We start from the raw sequence: 23,664 nt of genomic DNA on the forward strand, positions 1-23,664 counted from the left end.
GGAGATGGATGGCAGGAGAGAGATGGCTTGATCCTTACCTGTTCGGTTCACTCCCTCCGGGGCATCTGGCATTGACCACTGTCGGTCAACACAATACTGGGCTGGATGGACTTTTGGTCTGACCCAGTATGGCCATTCTTATGTTCTCCGAGCCCTAGTGCATACAAATAAAATCCTATTCTTCTACTCAACAGTCACTTCAGCTCAGCCCTGACTTTTGTCAGCCTCTCCTCACAGTTTTCTGAACTCAATCGTTTTGGCACAGAGTAAAGATCCTTTTACTGAACCTGGGTTTCATGACAAATGAATTAATGAGGAAGCCACCTGGCCATGTATAAATTTAATGGAACAAAATTGAAAATGAAGAAAATTGGGGAGAAATCAAATATTAGAAAGTGGGAGTAAAGAATGATCCATGCAATAAAGTGTTCTGACAAGTTCTCTTATGGCAGCCGCGATGCCATCCTTAACCATGCTTTGTGCAAGCAACTTCGCCATTTCTGATTACATCCTAATTTCCTTTCCATCTATGGAACTTAATTTCCTTTACCCCTCTCAGTCTGCAGGCTTTTCCACTGACTTGTTTCTTCCTTCACCACCTCAAAGCAGACACACTGACTAGCTAACTCCAACCTTTCCCAGGACTCCAGACCTGCTAACTTCAGGATCTCGGTTACTCTGCCCATCCTATTCAGGCTCCAACAACTCTTAAAGGGTTAGCAGCCACGTTTCTCAGAAGAGGAGGCATTTGCCACAGCAACAAGCACATGTCCTTTTAAGGTACGTCTAGGCCGCAAGGCTATTTTGACATCCCTGTAAACCTCGTTGCACAAGGAATAAGGCAGTGGTCCCCAACCTTCTGGAGCTGCCGGGTGCCTGGGGGTGGGGCCACTAATGTGCTGCGCGCCCAGGGCCGGGGCCACGCATGCGCCACAGACCTAGGGCCAGCGACCCCATGTGCTGCGCGTCCGGGGGCAAGGCTGCCAATTCACTGCATGCCCGGGGCTAGTGCACCCCCCATAGCCACGCACCCAGGGCCAGCGCTCCCCATGCACTGCGTACCCGGGGGTGGGGCCACCCATTTGCCACAGACCTAGGGCCGGTGCTCCCCATGCACCCGGGCCTGCCCATTCGCTGCGTACCCAGGGGCGGGGCCACCTATGCACTCGGGACCAGCACCGCGTGCCCAGAGCAGGACTGGCCCCGAGCACTTGGCGGGCGCACATAAATGCCCCGGCGGGCGCCACGGCACCCACGGGCACTGCATTGAGGACCACTGGAATAAGGAATGTTTTGAAATAGTGCTTTATTTCAAAATTTGGCACCATGTAGATGCAACAAATTTCAAAATAAAATAGCAAATTGCATATCTTATTTCGATTTTAGAGGGCACTCTAGACATACTCTTACTGATGTATCTTTTATTCCCGCTACTAGTATCTTTTGTGCTTTCACACACACTCTCACCCTCTACAAGCAGGGGAGGCTAGTGTTGTATTATTTCCGTACAATTAAAAAGAGTTTGATGGGAGTTTAATGTTTGGGTTTGATTATACTGAGATTCAGGGGCTCTCTGTGGAAAATGGTTTGTTCCAGATTCATAGCCAAGTCCAAGAACATGCTCTTCTTTGTACACATTTTGAGGTCAGAAGTTGAAAATTCTATTGCTCCAGAACGTAGCTGGGAGAGGGTCATGCCACAGCAGCATCCGAGGACATAAGCCCAGTAGTTTTCATAATTTAGGCATAGGAATTTGTAGCCATGCACATCATACCTTCTCAGGAAAGGGGGAAGAGAGACAATTAACTACAGCTTATTTAGGGTAGCAACAGAACTGCTCTGTAACAGCATTTTAAGTGGAAAAGTTCATTTTATTTAAATATTTGAGCCTGACTCAGATGGCTGATTTCCTCCACTGAATAGATTTTCATTTGGCTTGTATCTATGCTCACATTCCTGAGTCGGGGGGAGGAGTGACTGTATCTTCGCCTGTTCCGAGCCCCACTTGTGTCTAAGGATGTGTCAACACAGCACCCTACCCTCAAAGTAAGATACGCAATTTGCACTATGCAAATTGCGTATTTTATTTCGAACCTATTTCAAAACGGCTTATTTTGAAATGTGGCATGTCTACAGAGCACCACATTTCGAAATAACACGCTATTTCAAGCCATCCCTTACTTCTTGTGCAACGAGGTTTATTGGGATGGTGAAATAGCACGACCATTATTTTGAAAAATATTTCAAAATAACGGGCAGCTTGTGTAGACGAAGGATAACTAATAGCTATGAAGTGTAGATGTAACCGAAATGAATAGGCTGGCATTCAACCACGGTATCCTCAAAAGGCATATATGCAGGATAGGAGACCCCCATAAATCTATCATCCCTTTCCACATGAGATCCATATAGGTCTGTTGTCTTAAAGGACCCAGGCTGGAATATTAGTACTGAAGATGGGAGGGAGTGGGTAGGTAAAAGAAGGAGAGACTTCCTTTGGGCTCAGATTAATCAAAACTTGCAGGGGCACGAGGTCACACTGCTCGGGGATCTGCGTTGGTGAGAGCCAGACTGAGAACTTGTGCTTGTGGTTTGGCTACTGGTGTCAAGAATGTAACCCATAGTTGTACAGTCAAAAGGCCAAAGTGACAGAACATCTCACTGGTTTGAGTGTAAAATCCTGTTTAATCAGTTTAAAGTTCTGTTTTATCAGACAACCACATAAAGAAGGGCAGGGGGGGTGCTCCTTCCCACCCATGTGTGGGGGGCTACTCCAGCTGGGTCCACAGTGTGCTGCTCCCATCGGGCTGGGCCCACCGCAGACAGGGGCAGCTCTGGTGGCATTGAAGCAGCACCGTGCCTGTAACAGGCCCTGTCGGGATGAAGCAGCCTCCAGTGGTTAACCATAACTGGAAAGCATCACCCAATAAGGATGATACTCATCAGTTAACCATTCATATCCTTATTACTTACTATGGGTAACTGTAAACAGAACAAAATATTTTAGAGAATGGGAGCACCTGAATTAACAGCCTGATTTTTAGAATTGATGAGCATCTGGAGCTTCCATTAGATTTAGGGTCAGGCTACTCAACAATTCTTAAAAACACAGACCTTCGAAATCAATTACCTGCAATGTCACGTAAGTGACAGTGTGTAAAAGGAGTGCAACTTTTTATAACTCTGCACAATTTACTTGGCAAATCATAACTGATGAGAATAATGCAAAAAAACTTAGTATGAAAATCTGCACCACAGTGAAAGAGTTTTGACATAGGTAAATGAAGTGGTGATGGGATCAAAAAAATGACTACTTTAGACTGGCCCTTGTGTGTATTCAGCATTCCATCAGCTTACTTGGAGATATTTTCATTACTTTATTCCTGTAGTGTATTGGCACTGAAGACCTATCACGGGAGAGTGAGCTCGATTGTCTTAGAGCTCATGCAATACTAGAACTGGAAGGGACCTCCCTTCATCAAGTCCAGTCCCCTGCCCTCACGGCAGGACCAAGCACCATATATATTATATCACCCCTATTAGACATCTATCTTACCTGCTCTTAAATATCTTCAATGATGAAGATTCCAAAATCTCCCTAGGCAATTTATTCCAGTGTTTAACCACCCTGACAGTTAGGAAATTTTTCCTAATGTCCAACTTAAACCTCCCTTGCTGCAATTTAAGCCCATTGCTTCTTGTCCTATCATCAGAGGCCAAGGAGAACAATTTTTTCCCTCCTTTTTGTATTGTAACACCCTCTTAGATACCTGAAAACTTATGTCCCCCCTCAGAATTCTTTTTCTAAACTGAACAAGCCCAATTCTTTCAGTCTTCTCTGATTGTTCACGTTCTCTAGACCTTTAATAATTTCTGTTGCTCTTCTCTGGACCTGTGGTAATTTCTTCACATCTCTTTTAACGTGGTGCCCAGAACTGGACACAATACTCCAACTGAGGCCTAATCAGCGCAGAGTAGAGCAGAAGAATCACTTCTCATGTCTTGCATACCACACTCTTATTAATACATCCCAGAATCATGTGGAGGAGGTTTTTTTTTTTTGGCAAGTGTCTGACTTATTTAGCTTGTGGTCTACTCTGACCCTTAGATCCCTTTCTGCAGTACTCCTTCCTAGACAGTCACTTCCCATTCTGTATGCATGAAACTGATTGTACCTTTCTAAGTGGAGTACTTTGGATTTGTCTTTATTAAACTTCATCCTATTAACCTGAGACCATTTCTCCAGTTTGTCCAGATCATTTTGATTTATGATCCTCTCCTCCAATTCCTATACAGAGTTTCAAATGAAGTAATTTGTAATAACTGGTGACCATGTGAAATTCAGAAGCAGACCTCAAGTCTGGCTTCAAGTAAAGGATTCTAAGAGATTATTATAGAACCCCAAGTTACTACCACTAAGTCTAACCCTAAGTCACTTTTCAAAATATATATATAATATTTATATAATTATTTCCCACATTATATGTAGGAGCAGAAGGCCTTTGTTTTGCAGACAGAGTACAATGCAGTTTTTTTAAAATAAACTGATGTACTACATCCAAATACCTTTTAACATTTCCCCCTTCCCCTGTAAAACAGGAAAGTAATACGGACGACAGGATAAATGTATATGGTTACTGTTCTAACCATTTATTTTTCATTTCAAGATAATTCTTTTGATGCATTTTTTTAATAGTCTATATAGTCATAATAAAGAAAATCCTTCAAGTCATCAGAATTTTCTTTTGATTTATACAAATGTCATGATCACCGTGTTACACACTGGAGTGTAGATCAAAAAGTGCACAATACTCTGTCTAGCTGTTCAGTTACTTTCATATGTCAATGCCTAATACTGTACTCTGAACAATAATACTGTTTTCACTGCATAAACTGCTTGGGAGAGGACACAGTCACTTTGGTATGTCCAGCCATCATTCCACAAAGCAAACATTTGTCTTTAGTTTTGTTCACAACACTGCTAGTATGACTCTTGATCCATCTCATCCATCACATTGTGGACATTTGAATAAAGCTTGATTTTTTTTATACATCCAGCATTCTTAGATATGTATAAATCCTTCTCCTTCCTACATTTAATACAGAATTCACCACAACTTGAACCAAAGCAAAGTGAACTAAAACAGTACACAACAACAACAGTGTCCCAGGGTGTCCTTTAATGAAAGTATAGGATCTGTATTTCAAGAGGGAAAGATGTACAATAGGTTTTGGAAGAATGAAATAGCAGCTCTTTCCTTGCATCTGCTGCAGCACTAACTTTAACATAGCATGGTTTAATATCTCAAAATTTTATAATAGAGCAAACAACAGCATAGGGTTCCAAGGGTACTAAAATGTGCCCATTAAAAGGACTTTCTTGGGACCACCACCCCTCAACAAAGGGTCATTTGGGACTTCATTGGTCTTAATTACTGTCCTTTATTTTTAACTGACATTCAGAAAATAGTTTAGCATAGTGTGCTTGTTTACCTAGACAAAGTTGCTTGTACGAGAAGTGATTAAAGGTTTTTTTTGGTGCCCAACCGGAGACACCCTAAAGGGGCTAATTTTCGGCAAAGGTACTCAACACTGCCAGAAAAATTGGCCCTGGTAAGCAGTCTCAACTTGGGCTCCCGTAAATTGTGGCATCCACAATCTCGAGTTGCTTTTGGAGGATTGTGTCTTTCATTTTTAACTTGCATTCAAAATATATCATTGGCCCTTGATTAAACCAAGTTCATTCCTTTCCAGTTCCACTGCCTGAGTAAGAAGTCACAAGCATGTTCAGTCATGCAGAACGCAATTTATCACAAGTACACTGTGCTGCATGATAACAGAAGCCTCATTTCATATGCGTTTCCAACATCTGATAAGTACTGCATCTCAAGCCATCATGGTATGGGGTGCTTGGTTACAAACGTATACACCGAAAGACAGTGATATGTTGACTTAAAGATTAATTTTACAGGGCTTGAGTGTGTGGGGATGCTTGTAACTTGTGACTCCAGTGGTGATAGACATGCTCCTTCGCATTAAAATCAGTCCCATACTTTCCTACTATTGATAGCTGCCAATTAAACTGCAGAGCCCAATCTGCTTCGATAACTTAAGTCTGAAGGATATAAACAGGATAACTATGCTTAATTGATTTCTTCAGAGAAGATGCAAATCTTTGCTGTGGTAGAACAATGAGCAATACATACAGTTGGGAAAGCCACTGTAAAAGCTGATTGTAGCCTTTCTACTCCCAACCTCAAAAGAAACCAACAGACATGCCTAACCGACTGTAGGAGATTCATCTCACCACTACTATGCTTCTCTGCACTGCAGAGAAGGAACTATATAGATATTAATTGTTCAGCGCCAAGCAAACAAATGTTATCTGAGTAAATATTGTTTAAAAATAGATCTTGTGCTTCCATTTCCTAAAATTCAGATGCACTTGCAGATCAGATAGGATGACTTCTCCCTAAGCTCTCTCTTTTGTTGTGGTATCGCATGATCATAACCTGCTCTCCGTGACTAATGCAGTGTTAACTATGCCATCAATGTTACAAAGGAACAATATGACAGGGAACATAGAAATAAATGGACAACCTTTCTATCCTCGGTTGCTCCATTTGACTCTGAACAGGAACACAAAGGTAGTGCTTTTCTCAACGTGAAAAAAATAGATGGTATAGATGAATAACCTAATATTGACTCGAACACATTTCACATTCAATTCATTTTCAACTTCTTCCATCCCCCTCCTCTTATAAAAATGTACATGTGCAGTAGAAGTCAACTGAATATTTATACTACATTGACTAAGCAATATATTCTACTGTGTGATATGGCAGTGTTCTGACTGAACAACAAGATTTAAAAAAAACATACCTCGGAATCTGTCCTCTCTACCCATCATAACCTTGGTTCCAATAGCTTTAAGAAACTCCACTCATAAGTTCAGTCAACTAGTCACATCACTCTGGAGATCTTAATCCAGAACAGAAGCGTCATATCAATTTCTTGTAGATTGCTTAATCTGATCTTAAGCTAACATATGTATTAAATTTACTCAACTTTACATTTGGTTTCTTTTAGCGCAAAGCAGAAAGGTGCATTTAGTAAAGGCACTAAAGCACCATGCTATCAGCAATATACAGTGGCATTTCAATGAAAATAATCCATTTCCCTTTTGTTAACATTTTAAAAGCCCAACTTCTTCAAAAAAAATTGAGCTCAGGCACCTCCCACATCCTTTCTATGGCATAAGCTAAAAATACATGATTTTTTTTAGATCTAGAAGTCCTTTTATACCGTACATTTTATATCCTTAATTTCATATGAAAGGGACAAGACTTAAGGCAGGGAGTTGATGGTGGGTAATGTTGCAGTACTTAGACACTGACGTACAAGACATTATTTGCAGTAGGATGAGGACAACTATGGCAGAAATGGAGAAACTGGACTGATCTTGCTACTATTAAAACTGTTCTGAGAGCAGTTCACATAATCTCTGAGATACGGTTTCTTTACTTGTTCGTAGTGTGAGTCTATACATCTGAAAAAGAGCACATAAAAAAAATCTATGTATTATAAAGGCAACAGTAAAACATATCTGCATTAAGACTGACTTATCAGATTAAGTAACAAAAGCACTTAAAGCCAAAGTACAGATGCCACTGGGTCATGTTCTGAGCAGTGGCTAGTAACTTTCATGTGAGACATTGACATTCAGACAAACAATATTTAACATCTGCTAGGAAAGGTCCTTTGAGCTCTGAAAGTGTTTAACATACCTCTCCCACCAGGCTTTCCCCAGGCTTTCCCCAGATCTAACTCTAAAAATACATAATTTTTTATTACCTATCACGAAATTTCAAATCTGTTACCATACTTTGGTGTTGACAAACAAAGAATTCTTGAAAGCCCGTAACTCAGTAGCAGAAAGAGGAGGAATTGCTTTTGATCTCCTCAAGGTATTCTCACTAACCTCCAACTCGGGAAGCAGAGATTTGTAATCAAAACATGGATTCTCAAGGCAATACATTTCATTACCTCTGAAAATCAACAACCTCCCAAAAAACAGATTTTCTTCAATCCCCTCCTTCCCCCATATATCACCAGGAAATATAAAAACACAGCTGTCACATGTGGTCCCTTTGACTTTACAACAGTAGCAAACACTATTTCTACAGAGTTGCATTCTTCTTCTGCTGCTTCACAAAGAGTGAAGCAGAGATATATATTTTATTCATTTAGAAACAGAGGGGGCAAAAAAATTCATTTTTTTTAAGATGAAGGGAAAATGTAGTAAGAAACTTTTAACTTTCAAGAGGCTCTCAAACAAGTACAAAAAACTATTGAGATTAATTAAGTGTCCTTTGCATATTAAGGGAGTTAGTTTGATGACAGGATAAAAATCAGAGTAACACATGTGAGCATGCAAGCAAAACAGCAGATGCCACTGGAAAGTAGCCTGCTGAAACCCAAAGCCAGAACCAGCTGCTTCAGTTTTTAACCTATGTTTACTGACATTGACAATTGAGTCTGAGATCACATAACTACTTCTATTGTAAGTTATTACTAAAGGTAAGCTATGTGTAGTCAGATGCACTGGTAAGGTAAGCTGTATTCAGTTTCTGTAAACCAGAACTTATATTTAACGTGCAGATACAAAAAGCAAGTACCTGTGCCTGAAGGTTTGGTTCAAGACGTAGTAAACATCCAATCTGGGTGGTTTTTGTGTGTATTATACCAGCACCAACAAAATTTGCAGGGTTGGGATCTACCTCTTCAAGGAGTGCAGAGCCAAATCCAATGATCTGTCAAAGAAAACCCCAAAAGAGACAATGTTTAGAGACACTGCAGAGACAGGAAGCCAAAAATAAAAAGTGTCCAAGAATGCTCATGAATCAGCAATTTACCTGACCGTGGTCACCAGGTAACTAATTTAGTTAAATGGACAAAGAATGTTTTAACTCTGAAAATAAGTTAAAGCAGCAATAGCATAAGAATTCTGACATCTTAACATTATCTCTATACCACTGCCTGAGCTTATAAAATAAACTTGTTTGGCATGCCAACCAGTTAAAGTAGTAACAACACTTATAAATAGGAGAAGGACATAATAGAATACCAAGTCCTCTGGAGTCAGATATTTAAGTCTTTTCTCCACACATGTCCCTCATACCTTTTTCTCTCCTCACCTGCTCCATTTCCCTAATCCTTCCCCCCTTCCACAGACTGTTCATTTGAAATCACCTCTTAATGGAATTTAGTTAATAAAAGACTCAAGAGAACATTATACTTGCCCTGTCATACTGACCACTCTGCTTGTATGCTCTATCCCTTTCCCCTACCCTTTGGCTTCTTTGTTTAATTTAAGATCTTCAGGGCAGGAACTGTCAGCTATCCTTTGTACAATGCCCAGGAAAGTGGGGGTCCTGATCTTGCTTGACCCTAAGCAGTAGTGCAATAAACATGATTATCAGAATTATAACTTTCTAGAGTTTAAAGAGAAGACTCTACATCTGGAATTATACTTCAGTCCTATTTATTTGGAAGCATGATAAGCCTAATATTGTCTCTTTTTGAGCAAGCAGGTATGATAATTGAATAGCAAATTAATATTGTACATTCACACATTTGCTTGCTTTTATTAAGTAAGGGAATTCAAACAAGGAACGTCAACTAATACAAGAAATCTCAGTCTGGAAAGGATAAAAAGCAATATAGCCAGTTATGTTGTCCTTTCAAACTTTATAAAAATGGATGTACTGTGAATGGGCACTAAACAAGAATTGCCCAAAACTGCCTTAGCCTTTTATTATGGGAGGCGTGTCAAGATAACAGATAATAGTCACCCTAGCTGAGTATTAGTCACAAAACTTCAGTTGCTACAGGGCATGCAATAAAGTTTTCACTGGAATATTTAATCATGCTAATATGATTTCATGAAGTACCCAAATATCACAGCAAACACTTGAGAAATAAAAAAAGGGTTTGAATGCTACAAAGGAGTCGTGGATTGGAGGTTTTCAAATTTCATAATGTCAACAGAGAAAAGTTTTCACCAATTAGACTTAGTCAAAACATTCTGAAACAAAGGGAACAATTACATGAAAAACAATTTTAAAAAATCTATTTTTAATAGCTGTAGTAGAAAGTAGGATTTGAAGTTCCCTCAAATTTTAGAAATAAAGTTCACATTTCAGTATAAATCAGTTCAAGGTTCTTCACAAGCCCTAGAATTTTTAGAAATAAACGATTATGGATTAAAACCTATATAAATTCTCCAGATATTTCCATGCTGTTAAGTGCAATTGCCTCACTAATTCATGCCTAAACACTATAACCCAAATGCCCCAAACAGGGGAGGGTAGGAATAAACAGGGACAAAATAAAATGTCAGCATCAATAGAATTACTACATTTGTTAATGCCTCTGTTCCAAATCTGAAATTCATCTGTTAAAACATGCTGTTACCTACCTTTGCCTTTGTAATCTCTGTATCCATTGGATGCTTTGCTTTAAAGATATTCTGCATTTCTTGCTGAGGACTGAGAGAAACACATAAGTCAACATCACGCAATAAAACATAACAGTATGGCTGGTAGAATTCCGAAATTCAAGAGTAGTATTTACTTATACTGAAGCCACAAAATCGAAAGTGAAGCAAGACTAAGCTAGATATTGTCCTCAGATCATTAAATGTATGGTGTCTAAACTTCTACAACTATTAGCACTCTTATGTTTCATACTGATGTAATCCTGAGAAATGTATAATATTAGTTCAACTCTTACTTGCTCAGTTGTTTCCAACGCTGAAAGAAGTCTTGAGAGGCCATCTCTGTAGGTTGGAAAAATTTGTTCAGTGTGATTGGTAGTTTTACTGAAATATTTTGAAATGTTCCCCCATATCTGCATGAAGAACAAAGAGAAAATGTGGTACAAGATGTGATTAATTACAGACTATATTTCAGAACCACTTTTCTCTTAAAGTGAAAGACTGAAACACATTATTGTGATGCTGGTAAACAAAGTGCTAAATGTGGCCACAACTACAGGTAGGTATAAGCTAAGAACTGAAACTCATAGTTGGAAACCAAAAAAGTTCACCTATATGTTAGCCTGTTTTGAACAAAACTGTAAGTAGTATACAAATTCTGTGAAAGGACTGAAAGATGCTTTATGCAGTAATCTCACTTGTAATGTCTTTATTCCATACTGCAAAGTAAAAAGTAAAACATTTTACAATAATAAAAATTCATGCTGGGAATGTGTGAATTCGGATGTGAATGACTCCCATTGCCTAACTAGAAGGTCTATCAAAAATTAAACAAAAGCTTTGTTAATTGCCTCATCCACTCATGACAAGTATGTGCAGGCCAGTTTGAATACAGAAAGAGGAAAATAAAAACAGATGACATGAAGATTTTCATAAGGTCCCCCGGATCATCCTGGATTAAGATCTAAAACGACATTAAATGCTGCCAGATTAATACATCTGCCCCCTTTTGAATCAGACAAACTAATTCGTGTGTGTATGTGGTGGCTTGTTTTAAACTGTAGGTAAAAGTTGACGAGAGGTAAGTAACTGGTCTATTGGGACTGGAAGCTACTAGAATATTTTGTGATTTTTGGTGTAAATGACTATTTATCACTAAGTTCTGCTTGCCTGGGTGGCAAGAGACTGGAGAGTCTTTATTGTAAGACTGTCTGACTTTATTGTAAGAATGCAACAGTAATCTAGGAGTTAACATTTGTTACTAAATTGGTGCAATCTAATTATAGAATATACCACCAATTTGGAGTATCTGTCCTACTTTCAACAGTCTGCCCAGAGGTCGGCATTCTCAATCACGAGCCACTTCAGACAACATAATTATACTGCCATATCAAGGGGCCATTCACTATTTCACAAAGAATTGGAAGTAAATATAATCTTAACACTCAGACTATTGATTATAAACTCCCTTTTGGAGGGGCAGTGTATGGGAGAAAAGGTAAGTATTCATACTCATGAGAAGAGAAATTTACAAATAACTCATTTTTAGATGCTTGTAAAGGCAGAAATAGTTAAACGCATCAGCACCTTAGTAAAAATGTAATGAATCTCAGCTGAATATAAATTTACATTTAAAGTGCTGACATTTTAGATAATGCTAGCCAAATAAACAATGAGAAATAACTCCCAACTACAGTCTCCCTGTATTAAGGCTAACTGTAAAAACTGCAAACAATTAGTAGTTTCTATTACTGCTTATTTTAAAACTGTGGCTTCCTACATGTACAAATGTTAATTTTCATCCACAGCAACAGAATGACTAGAACAGAAAACCTGTAGGAAAATAACCACTATGTATCAGGTTTACACTAGTAGAAACATGCATACAAACATTTCACAAGGTACAATCTCACTGTAACCACACGAGGGCGGTCACATTTATTTCTATGGAAATAAATTAACCAATGCAAAATATCACTATTTAGATAAAATTAATGCAAAGCTAGCATCTCTCCTGTGTAAGGCTGATGATATCAATGCTGAAATTAAGTAGGCATGTCAGAACAAAGTCTATTGCTCATCTGGACAATGCGCCACCTAAACATTGTTACCAAGTTACATTTCTTTTTGAGGCATCTTTAACATTCTCCTTAAATACTACCAGGGTGGATTGATTTAAACCAAAGTGATTTAAATAATGATTTAAATCAAGTTTTTCATTGATACTCTTCACATATTTCTTAAACAATGGTGCAAATCTGATCACTAAAACATGTTAATTTATAACACACTACAGCATTTTACACCATCTCAGAGGGCATACTTTCCGTAATTATTTAGATAACGAAAATTAAATGCTATTTCCTAAATTAATAAAATCAAGATCTTTGTCAAGCTGTCTCCCACATACTGCCTCTCCAAAAAGGAGTTTATAATCTCAATACATTAGAAATGGTCAGAACTAAAAGTGTCACACAAACACAATAGCACTTATATTTTATTAAACTAAATATTACATTTTTCATATTTGCAATTGCAGCTGTCTCCTGATGGCAATTTTTTTTACCTCTAACATACAAGTCATGAAAGTGTCTTTAAAACTTCTACAACTAGCTCACTCATCATGTTTCGTTCTTGCAACTAGGCCCTCCATCATCTTACACTGCATATACTGACAAGTTTTCCTTTTTTAACCCAGAGAACGAATTTCTTCAAAATATTCTCAGCTGGGGGGTGGTCTTATACCCAGAAGAGATGACAGTTTGTCTGTGGCAGAAGTGTGGGCAAATATAGGAAGCTGTCTGCTAAGGATGTGAATGGTCAACTAGTAAGCCTCACCCTTAACAGATAATGGATACTAGTTCCAGTTACCGGTGGGGGCTGGAGCAGCTCCATGGGGCATGTGTTTTGCATTTCACGCAGCTTATACTAAAAGTTTCACTTTTAGATTTGTTATTAGACTATCCTGGGAGCACATGTATTGGTTGTACAGTAATTCCTCATTTAACACATGCCTGCTTAACACGTTTTTGCAATAGCACTTTTTTTTTTTAAGGGAATATTTTTGTAATTACACGACCATCCCCGGAATAACACGATTTCCCCAGCCGGCCCATTGCTGGCGGCTGTGCAGGGCTTCCCCCACCTCCCTGCAAAGCAGCAGAGGGTTCACCGCTTGCCATGCCATTCCCCACTGACTCCCCCTCGCCAGACGCCTTGCCCCCCCTCTCCTCTGCCCGCACTTGCAGGCGGAGGGCTGGGTTTCCCCAGCCAGCCCGTCGCCAGCAGCTGCATGGGGCTTCCCTCACCTCCCTGCAAAACAGCGGACGGTTCGCTGCTTGCCGCGCCATTCCCCGGTGACTCCCCTTTGCCGGACGCAGTGCAGGTCCTGGCAGACCTGTCACAGGGGCATACTCCCAACCCAATCCCTCTCCCCCCTCTTCCTCTTGCCTTCCCCCTTCTTGTTGTAACCCAGTCCCTTTTCTCCCTCAAACTTATGTCCCGGTCCCCACAGACACCATTGCTTGAAATGCAACCCCCACCTTTTCCATTATTTTCAATGGGAAAACTGACCCAGCATAACACGTTTTCACTTAACACGATCATTTTCAAACATATCTATAGTATTAAATGATGAATTACTGTAAGCATGGTAGAAAACCAATTTAAAAAATTACATTGTATTATGGACATATTTCTGGACACGTTAATCTATATCTTTCATGTATGCTATTAAATACAGAAAGGAAGATTTCAATCTAAAGTTCAAACTTACTGAATAAAATGGAAAGATAAGTTAGACATGATCAGTTAGAAGTTACCTACAAGGTTGTCCCATAAACTCAGACTGGCTCCATGTCCTGCCATAACAGTTGCAAAACCTGTAGACATATCTCCACTGCTATCAAGATCAATACTCCCCACCCCAACGCACCTTTCAAAATCAATAGGTCTTACACAAGCTTATCATATTTGCTATAGCTCACCAGCGCATGTAGTGCTCCAATAGCAACTAGAAGGCTGAAACCAGATAGACTAACTCTATGCTCTTGAATGGATTCTCTCAAAAAATGATAAAGGACAGACATATCATCTGTGGGCAAACTTCTCACAAAATGATCCTTTCATATCTAACCCCTCAGTCCTTGTTTTCAGAGGAAACCTGTGCAACATATTCAAAAGATGAGCATGGGAGCTTAATTTCTTAACCCCGCCACACACTAAAAATCATACTCCTACTAATGATGCTGGATTCATGGCTTATGACAACAGTCTAACTCTGGTGTGTTACCCAACCACTTCACATTGAATGGTCCAAGGAAATGTTAACTCTATGCGAAAACACTGTTACACCTGGTATTTAGCTGTGACACTGAATGCCTTTTCCAGGCCCGAAAAAGAGCTTTGTGTAGCTCAAAAGCTTGTCTTTCACCAACAGCTGATGAGCCAATAAGGAAGTATCACCTCCCTAGGCTAAGTCGACACTGTCACTTTATTGCACTGCAACTTTCTGGCTCAGGGGTGTGAAAACACACTCACTATCCAAAGCATAGCAATTTACAGTGCTGCAAAGTGTCAACATAAATGGGCTCCTATTGTTGCTAGCTACTCCTCATGTAGATGGCTCTCTCCAAGCACTCCTGCCATGGCCACAGTTACACTTTAAAGTTATGCCTTCTGTACTTAGAAATGAAGACAAAGCCTGAATTGAAGGCCTTCAGCAACTTCTTAGAACAAGCCCTCAAGCAAATCTTCTCTCCAGAATGTGTTTTAATTCTTCTGTGCTTCCAGTTCATTTTCAGATTCAGAAGTCTATGCCAAGACCAAAAAAATTCCATTAAAATTACCTGAATTGAATGTTTAGGATCGGCGCTTCCATAAAGTCTGATATGCACTCAATATTGACAACTTGCTGCACCTGAGCACCACCTTCCACTGTGGGGTCCACTGGTTTTGTTTGCAGGTTCAGGCGTGAAAAATTGTTAAGGAAACCAATTCACAGAAAAAATGGACTGCTTTTAATCATTATCTTTAGATTTAAATATAGATTTACATCTTCATATGGCTAAACTGTCCTTTGGGGGAAAAATAACTTACCAGTAAATTAAATGGCCCTATGAAACACCACAATACCAGTTAGATCAGGGCTACTCAACTTTGGAAGCCCCGAAGGCCACAATGATATTCACAGCACATGCTGAGGGCTGCAACTTAAGTGTGGTTACATACACATGCAAATATATATGCAAATAGCTTTTCACACTATCAGGCATGAATACAAAGATTAAGGCAAGACTACACAACACACAGGCCCAATTAAGTCACTTTTGCTGATATTAATAAAATGCAGTATCTACCTGATTGCCACCCATATGACAACACTTACAATGAGCAACAACAGCCCAGGAATTTAACTACTAAGACACATCAACAGAAGACCATTATACGGACTACTTTTTTGTCTTCGCTCCCCCCCGTGGGCCGCTTGTTGAGACCCATGCAAACCCTAGGCTGAAAACAAACAGGCTGCAGACAGCATGTGTCCTATGGGCCATGCATTGAGTAGCCCTGAGTTAGATGGTACACGGATAATTTCTCAATCACCGTACCAATATACAGCTTAATGATAATATGATACACACTACTTCTGCCAGTAACCCTTAATGAATATTAAACACTCCATAAAATGCATGCAAACATAAGATGTCCAAACAAGTCTTGTGCTATAGCTAGTAATTCTAAGCTGCTAGGAATATGCAATATTACTCACATTTTGTATCCATCAATCCTATAAATCTTAATATATTAACTAGCAGATGTATCTAGCATTGCTCAGGGCTTTACCTGAAGTAATTTCTTTTAAATAAATGAAAAATGTACGTGCTTTATTTCAATGGTTGAATTTAAAAAATTCAAGAAAAATGAAGGCTGAAGTGAGGGTTCAGGGGTAAAGAGGCAGAGGTGGGTGGTTTAGGGCAGGGAGAAACAGGTGCGGGGGCTCAGAGGGAAGGAGATAGGTGTGTAGTAGTCAAGTCAAGTGGGAGGTGCAGGACTCAGTGTAGGGGGCTGGGACGTGAGGGAGGCTTATTGGGGCAGCGAGAGTGACACTGCTCTAGTGGCAGTGGCTCCTCCTGAGGGGCTAGGGATGTGCTCCCCATCTGGATCTCCCAGGAGGGAGGATCCATGTCTGTGCACTTGTCAGGTGGAGGCTGGGGCTCTGCAGGCCCTCCCCAGCCTCCAGATGCCCCTCTCCAGACTTCAGCCTGTTGGGAATTAAGGGGATAGCCTGCAGTCTGCTCCTGCCCCTGGCCTACAGCTGCTACAGAGGGGGCCTAAATTGGGGCACTAGTCCCCCCCCCCCCCCCCGATTGCTGCGCCCTGTTGGAGGGGGTGTCGGGCTTCCAGTGCTACTCCCAGCCTCCAGCAGCTCCCTACATCCTGTTTGGGGGGGCACTCCAAAGGGCTGGACAGGCTATGTGGGCTGCCCCGAGCATTTAGGTCCCTCCCCTCAAAGCCTGCAGGCTGTCAGGAGGAAGGCCAGGCTTTGTGTCTAACAGCCCCTCTGCAGCCTGCAGGCTGTCAGGGGGGAGGAGAAACTCAGGGGCTGCCCCCTCCTCCAATGGCTCCCAACTGCAGCCTGCAGATTGTGGGAGAGCAGGGGGCACAAGTGAGGCTTTGGTGGTCATCCCTTGCAGCGGCCCCTCCCCCTGCAGCCTCTCCACAGAGTGTGTGGGGGAGGGCTTCAGGTTTGGGGCAGAGGGGCTACTCATCTGGTCTGATGGCAGACAAGATAGTGAAGTCCCAGCCATGCTAGCCACTCCACTTTGCACTGCAGCTGTCCCCAGTGGTCACTCAGTATTGCATCCCTCCTCTCTGTGCCCCTCCCTTTCGCATTCCTCCCCTTTCTGCCCCCCATAACATGGAAAGGAGTCATATTTGGCACTTCCCATTTTCTATGCACATCCTAATTAAAATCAAGGTCAGGCTTTGGTTATGAGGAAGCTGCACATCAAATTTGGTGGCCCTAGCTCTTATGGTTTAGGAGGAGTTTTTGAACAAATGGACTCTGAGACAGAGGGACTCAGACAGATGCTCACAGATGCTTTTTGAATATCATTAACAAACCACAATATTTTGATCCCCATTTCACATGATCTTTCTAATACAAGATCCAAGTTCATAAAAGTGTTAACCATGTCCTTTCCATGTCTGAAGCAGTATGGTTATTCACTTCTTTCTTATCAATCTTTCCTTGTATTGGGTCTTGAATAACTCATGAAGTATTTAGAAAAATAATTTCACTGAACATTTGGCTCGGTCTGACACAGGTTTGGGGCCAAGCTCCTCTCCCATCCCCACACAAATTGCAAGTCTCAGTGAAAGTTAGGGATGTAACAGTATAGTTGATTAACTGATTAGCAAAAGCTTTTAGGTTAATGCTACAGACTACAAGCATTTTCCTTCTCGCTGCCAATAAATTTTTTAGCAAGCTGGTCAGCAGCTCAGCTCAATCCTGGCTCATGCTGGACCTAGGACCTACCACCTCTGCAGTACTGCATTTAAAGTGTATTAGAAGCCAAGCAGGCAGGCAGCAGTGTGGAGTGGTAGGGAGCTCCTGGGGAGTGGGGCTGAGTGCACTGGCTGCTGGCCCTGCTCCTGGGTATATAGAATAGTTGAGCAACTGATAAGAATTCATGAGATTAATTGACTATTCAATTAACCGATATTTAACATCCCTAGTGGAAATTACCACTTAGGGAAGCAAGACTGAGCAGAACAAATATTTTCAATTCACAAAGAAAACAAGGAAGGAGTGAAAAAGTTAATCTAACCATTTCTGAACAATTTTTTAAAAAGCTTGCTTGCCAAAAAAAATGTATTTTAGCATCAAGATCTTTAATTAGTAACCAAAGGCTTAGCTACATATTTTGTAGCTTTCTAGTTCACTTCAGCAAACTAACCAAGCAATGTTGTGATGTGGCAAAGTGATTACCACTTTATAGTCATGGATTTTTAAAAAAGCTTCCTTATTTTCTTTCATAATATCAAGTATATTCAAAATTCATAACTAGACTTTTACTAATTGTTTAAAAGTGATGTGTTTGATAGTACAATAAATATTTTTTTAAAAGAAGAGAATAATCTCTCCACATCAGCTTGCATAGCTTACAAACCCTTATCTGGTTTGCATTTGTCCAATTTGACTCCTTCCTTTTAATGCGCAATATATTTTGATTAAATTCTAATTAACTCTGTAGGGACCAAAGACTTAAAAACTATTTCAACTTCAGTATCAGCAGAGAGACCTAAACTGATGCTGGCAATACACAATAACTCTGTGGTTAATTAATCAAATATCTGTTTTTAATATGCACCCTTCTCCTGAAAGCTAGTAGTCTGCAACTGTAACTATGCAATACTGTGCATCTTGTCAAAAGTGTATTTGGTAACACCTCACAACAAGAAGACATCCCTATACGTATGCCACATGATTCTTCAATGTGTAGTATTTTCTTTAGAGACATAGATTAATTAATCTATGCTAAATTAATCTTTTCCTACAAGACTCTAAAAGGTGACAACCTCCAGATATTGAAAATTATAATACTTTGAATCTAGCAGCTATTGCATTCGTCAAAATATTTCTTCATTCCTGTTTATTTATGCATTTGACATACTGTAATTAGTGCATACACTGCTATTTGCATATCAAGTGGCTCAGTTAAATCAAGGATATTTGACTTAAGTTCATCTGAACAGATTAGTGTTGGAGTAAAATTCAAGAACTGAGTAGAAGTCTTATTACCATAAAATATAAACATCCGACCTGCAAAGAAATGGGTAAAAACATTTAATTATAAAATCTTCAAGTATAGTATATAAACATTATGTAAATATGACTGCATTTGGAGCAAGAGTCTAAGCCCATACCTGTATATCCAGGGCTGCTACAGTGCAGCTGTAAAGGTACAGGGAGGTCACTGCAGTGCACTTGGGGAAGACACTATGCTGACAGGAGAAAGCTCTCCTTTCAGCATAAAAAACCCATCCACCTCTGCAAGTGGCAGAAATAGGGATGTGAAGGACTAGTTGACTATTCTTAAGCAAATGCTTATCGGATCAACAAGATAGTTGACTAGTCGCTTCCTCCTGCCCCCACTTGCTGCCTCTGAGAAAGAAGTAGCAAGGGGGAGGGCAGACAGAGAGGAGGGGGTACTTGAAAGCAGCAGCGCTGCTTGAAGCCTGGGGCCAGACCCCAGGTTGCACATGGCACTGCCACTTTGAAATGCCGCATGCAGCTTGGGGGCCAACTGGGGTGTCCCCAGGCTCCCCGCAGCGTTTCAAAGTGGCAGTGCCACACGGAGCTCGGAATCAGCCAGGGAGTCCCCAGCTGTCCCTGAGCTCCACGGGGCACGTTCGCCTTTGAAGTATAGCAACAGCCGTAGGGCTATTGCTGCACTTCAAAGGTGGAGGCACCCTATTGACCAATCGAATAGTTAATGCAAGACGCCCTGACTATTCGATTAGTCGATATTTAACATCCTTAGGCAGAAGCTATGTCAGAGGGAGAAGCTCTCTTACCAACATAAAGTTGAATGCACACACGCACTTAGGTAGTTTATGTCATTTGGAGGACGGAATAATCAGACACCTAAGCGACATAAGTTTTGCTGACACAGGCTTTAGAGTAGACAGCCTAAAACAACTATTTTCCACCATCAACACAAAAAGGGTTGCTTACATAGGTTAGGCCTCAAATATAATCTACTTTTGACGTTTTGAACATCTGTCACCAAAAAGTTAAAATTATTTTATTTCCAATGTTGTGCTAACATTGCTGATTGTACAACAGACATGTTAACACCTTGATCTATCACATACAATTATTGATCTTACCTAAATTCTGTCGAAATTCAGATTTCAGTCCAATCTGTAGCAGCTGATTTTCAAACAAAACTCCATTATTTTTACATACAAACCTAGAGAAGAAGGGACACATTTGAAAAATAAGAGTTTATATTTTAACTCAAAGAAAAATGATGACAAAGCAGTCAAAGCCAGGGAATTAAAAGTTTTGTGGACAGAATAGAGAATTGTGGGACAAGGTGCCTTGAAGCAGACAGTATAGAAGAACAGACAACAGAAAAATTATAAATTCGTTTGCATTAAGTTTACATGATAGCCCACACATTTCTTGCAACATATCATTATTTTAACGATTTAACAATGTTTATGCTTAAAATGAAAATAGGGACATGCTATATAAGAACCAGGCAACAGATTTTCCAATCCAGCATTAAATCTAGTGGATTAATGAACTAGTGTGTTTGACCTATCTGCATGTCTAGAAAAAACTTTCCATTTTGAAAAACAGTGGGTTGATATGTAGCTTAATCCCTGGTTTTGTGATTTCTGATTATTTTGTGATAATGCCCTGGAAGTTGCCCATCTTTGCAAGATTTTAGTATTGCTTACTTGTGAAAAAGCTCATCGGCATCATGCACAGTATCAGCTGGTTCCTCAGAAACTACCTCAGATGAAGCCAGGTCAGAACTAATTCAAGCAGCACAAAGGAAGAAAGGATGTAGCAATAGAGATGGCAAGAGTTATAAGTTAGTTTAAAAAAAAAAAAGAGCTTAGTAATTTCCTTTATTTCCTCCCTTAGAACAGCACTTTGGGATCTGACACATGAAGGCCTCCATTTTTTTAACTAAGGCACCTAGGAGTTAGGTACCTAAAAGACTTTAGCCATCTAAGTAACTGGATTTTTTCCCAGAGGCACTGAACACTTGCAGTCCCCACTGTTTTCAATGAGAATGGAAGTGTTCAGTACTTAATCATACCACTGAAGGCAACAAAATCCTTTCCATGGATCTAAATCCAGGCACCATTGTGCAATTTTTTGGATTAAGTCCACATTTTAAAATGCCCATTAACTTTCATTGATCTACATATGGATGTCAGGCCCTCATTGCCACTGGTAGTATTTCTAGTTACAGTTGTGCTTTTCTCACACTTGAATAAAATTACACTGCTTGAATGAAAGAACAAGTATTGCCAAAACATTTTAAAACAATTATGAAGCAGTAAATACACTGGTAGACTGTCCAGAATGTCCCTTAAAGTAACAGATCACCTTACTTATGGGAAAAGTGGCAGAGGTTTCTGTCAAAAATACTGAGGCAATTACTATCTTAGATAACCACTTCATCACATGCAATGACTACAAACAGGTTAGGGATTGGCAATGCTAGGCATTTTTCCTGCAGCAAATGTCTACATATAAAGCATTAATGCTTCATCCTTGCAGATGACTCCTGAACTACTAGCCTAATGTTAAATGAAGAGAAAGGACAGAAAAGAGGATCAGCAGATGCCAGCTCTGAAACATCTTTAACTTTGCTGCCACAGGCTAATGCTTACCATGTAAGAAAGACACTTTAAATGTTTTAATACAATTTACTATCTTTGCAAGAAATTTTTAGGATGAACATTTTCAACCATAGCAAACTTCAGGAAAGTAGACTGACCTGCCTGGGCTGGTACTTTCTCTTGGCAATTTTATGAAGCTGTGCTCGAGTACATTCTTATACCCAGGGCTCAACAAATAATACAATCTCGCCTGTGGCGAGTAGATTATAACCCGGAAGAGCTAGGTTCGGGCGATCTGCGCACGCGCAAATCGCCAGACAGCACGGCTGGCGAGTGGGGCTCGCCGCGGTTCAGTGAGCCCTGCTTATAACACCTATACTCAACAAGACAGCAGGAATACAGAGAGTATGACTGCTGCGTACTGCAAGCCTTAAAGACTTGGCCCATAACAGTATTAAATCTTGTTTAGTAGGTATTAAAAGCAGAGATCTGACAGTGGGATTTTTTTAAACATTCTAATTATGCAGTAGTCTTAACCGTATTCAGCTGTGTACATTGATACAAGAGATTCTGGTTACATATTCTACTTAATAGTGCATGCACTGCTTTAACGCTAGAACTCTACTAAAAAAGTTAGCCGTAAGATAGATCTTCTCATGATATTCAAACTAACAACCAAGAATTTAAAGTCTTGTAATCAGTGCCTGAAAGATTTATATTGAGAACTACACCTAAAATGCTGCCTACACAATAAAAAGTTAAAGATGATTAAATTAAAAACACACACTGGAATGTAGGGTAATATGTGCTTTTAATTACAAGGGACATTGTGAAGAAGCAAGAATAACTTTGCACAATGAAGCCATGAACTGTAGTTAGGTCATAAATAAGAGCCAAATTAAATGTGCCTTCAGGTCTATGACTGATCTATTGCATTAAGACAGACTATGTTTAACAGCTTCCAGAAGATCTGCTCTCAGAGACAAATGAACAATAACCTACCCACCCTGTGCCAATAGTGTTTTCATATAGATGCAAGGACACCCTTGCCAGAGTCTTGCATGGCATAGGAGTAAGAAAGAAATTCTATGCAATTTAAGATAGATAATACAAAATGTAAAACAGTTCAAGTCTACAAACTAATACATTAATACCTACAACCTGCTACGGAAATGCTTGTAATAACAGCTTACCTTATGCATCTAAAACTGAAACTGATAAAAAAAACTATTGTTCACACCAAGACCTAAAACTATCTTCTGATATCATTGCACTTAAAGTCTTACTGTAATCAATATTATCTGGAGATTAAGCATAAAACAACAAAATTTAGACTTGCCTTTGGGTGATTATATCAGTACATGAATATTTAAATGACATTAAGGAACTTATTCATAGAAGTAGGACTGACAAAGCTATGTTGTTCTTAAGGAGTGGCTAGTTTTCAATTGCTTTCCACCATACCTTTATGAAAGGTACAGAGGTGGAAGATACAGGCACCACCAACTTACAACTCAATTTTATAACTCAAATTATTCTAAAATTACCTTGCAAAATTATCTTCAGAGCCTGGAGCAAGAGGTGCAACCACGGAAGCAGAGTCTGAAAATACATCCACCAACAAACTGCCAGTAGATGAAGGTGGAGGAGCAGAGCTGGTAACAGGAGCTGCACCAAGGCCCAGAAGATCTGCTGATGGAGAAGGTGTAGACTGTAGAAGACAAAATGGAACGGTTTCAAGTTGTATTTAATTCATATATAGTAGTCCAAAGCCCAAACAAAACTGTGCCTCA

The 23,664-nt window shown here is 40.0% G+C and overlaps 1 protein-coding gene across 11 annotated transcripts in view; it reads right to left on the bottom strand.

The window, feature by feature from the left end:
* Positions 1-5,158: 5,158 nt before the first annotated feature.
* The window catches only part of AP2A2 (adaptor related protein complex 2 subunit alpha 2), a 106,911-nt gene continuing 88,405 nt past the window's right edge, over positions 5,159-23,664 (bottom strand). For 4 of the 11 annotated variants that reach the window (XM_075928220.1, XM_075928217.1, XM_075928219.1 and 1 more), the window contains 4 exons: positions 23,419-23,582; positions 20,975-21,052; positions 20,396-20,478; positions 19,141-19,325 (listed from right to left, as the gene is read on the bottom strand). In XM_075928220.1, the coding sequence (XP_075784335.1) occupies positions 19,156-19,325; positions 20,396-20,478; positions 20,975-21,052; positions 23,419-23,582 (495 nt within the window). In that variant the 3' untranslated portion in view covers positions 19,141-19,155. Of the gene's footprint in view, positions 7,550-8,678; positions 8,814-10,480; positions 10,551-10,794; positions 10,912-15,345; positions 15,470-18,575; positions 19,326-20,395; positions 20,479-20,974; positions 21,053-23,418; positions 23,583-23,664 lie in introns of those variants that run through there. The other 7 variants (XM_075928222.1, XM_075928221.1, XM_075928218.1 and 4 more) reach the window with 4 other exon arrangements.

The sequence above is a fragment of the Pelodiscus sinensis genome, chromosome 4 (assembly GCF_049634645.1).
Source record: "Pelodiscus sinensis isolate JC-2024 chromosome 4, ASM4963464v1, whole genome shotgun sequence".
NCBI classification, from domain to species: Eukaryota; Metazoa; Chordata; order Testudines; family Trionychidae; genus Pelodiscus; species Pelodiscus sinensis.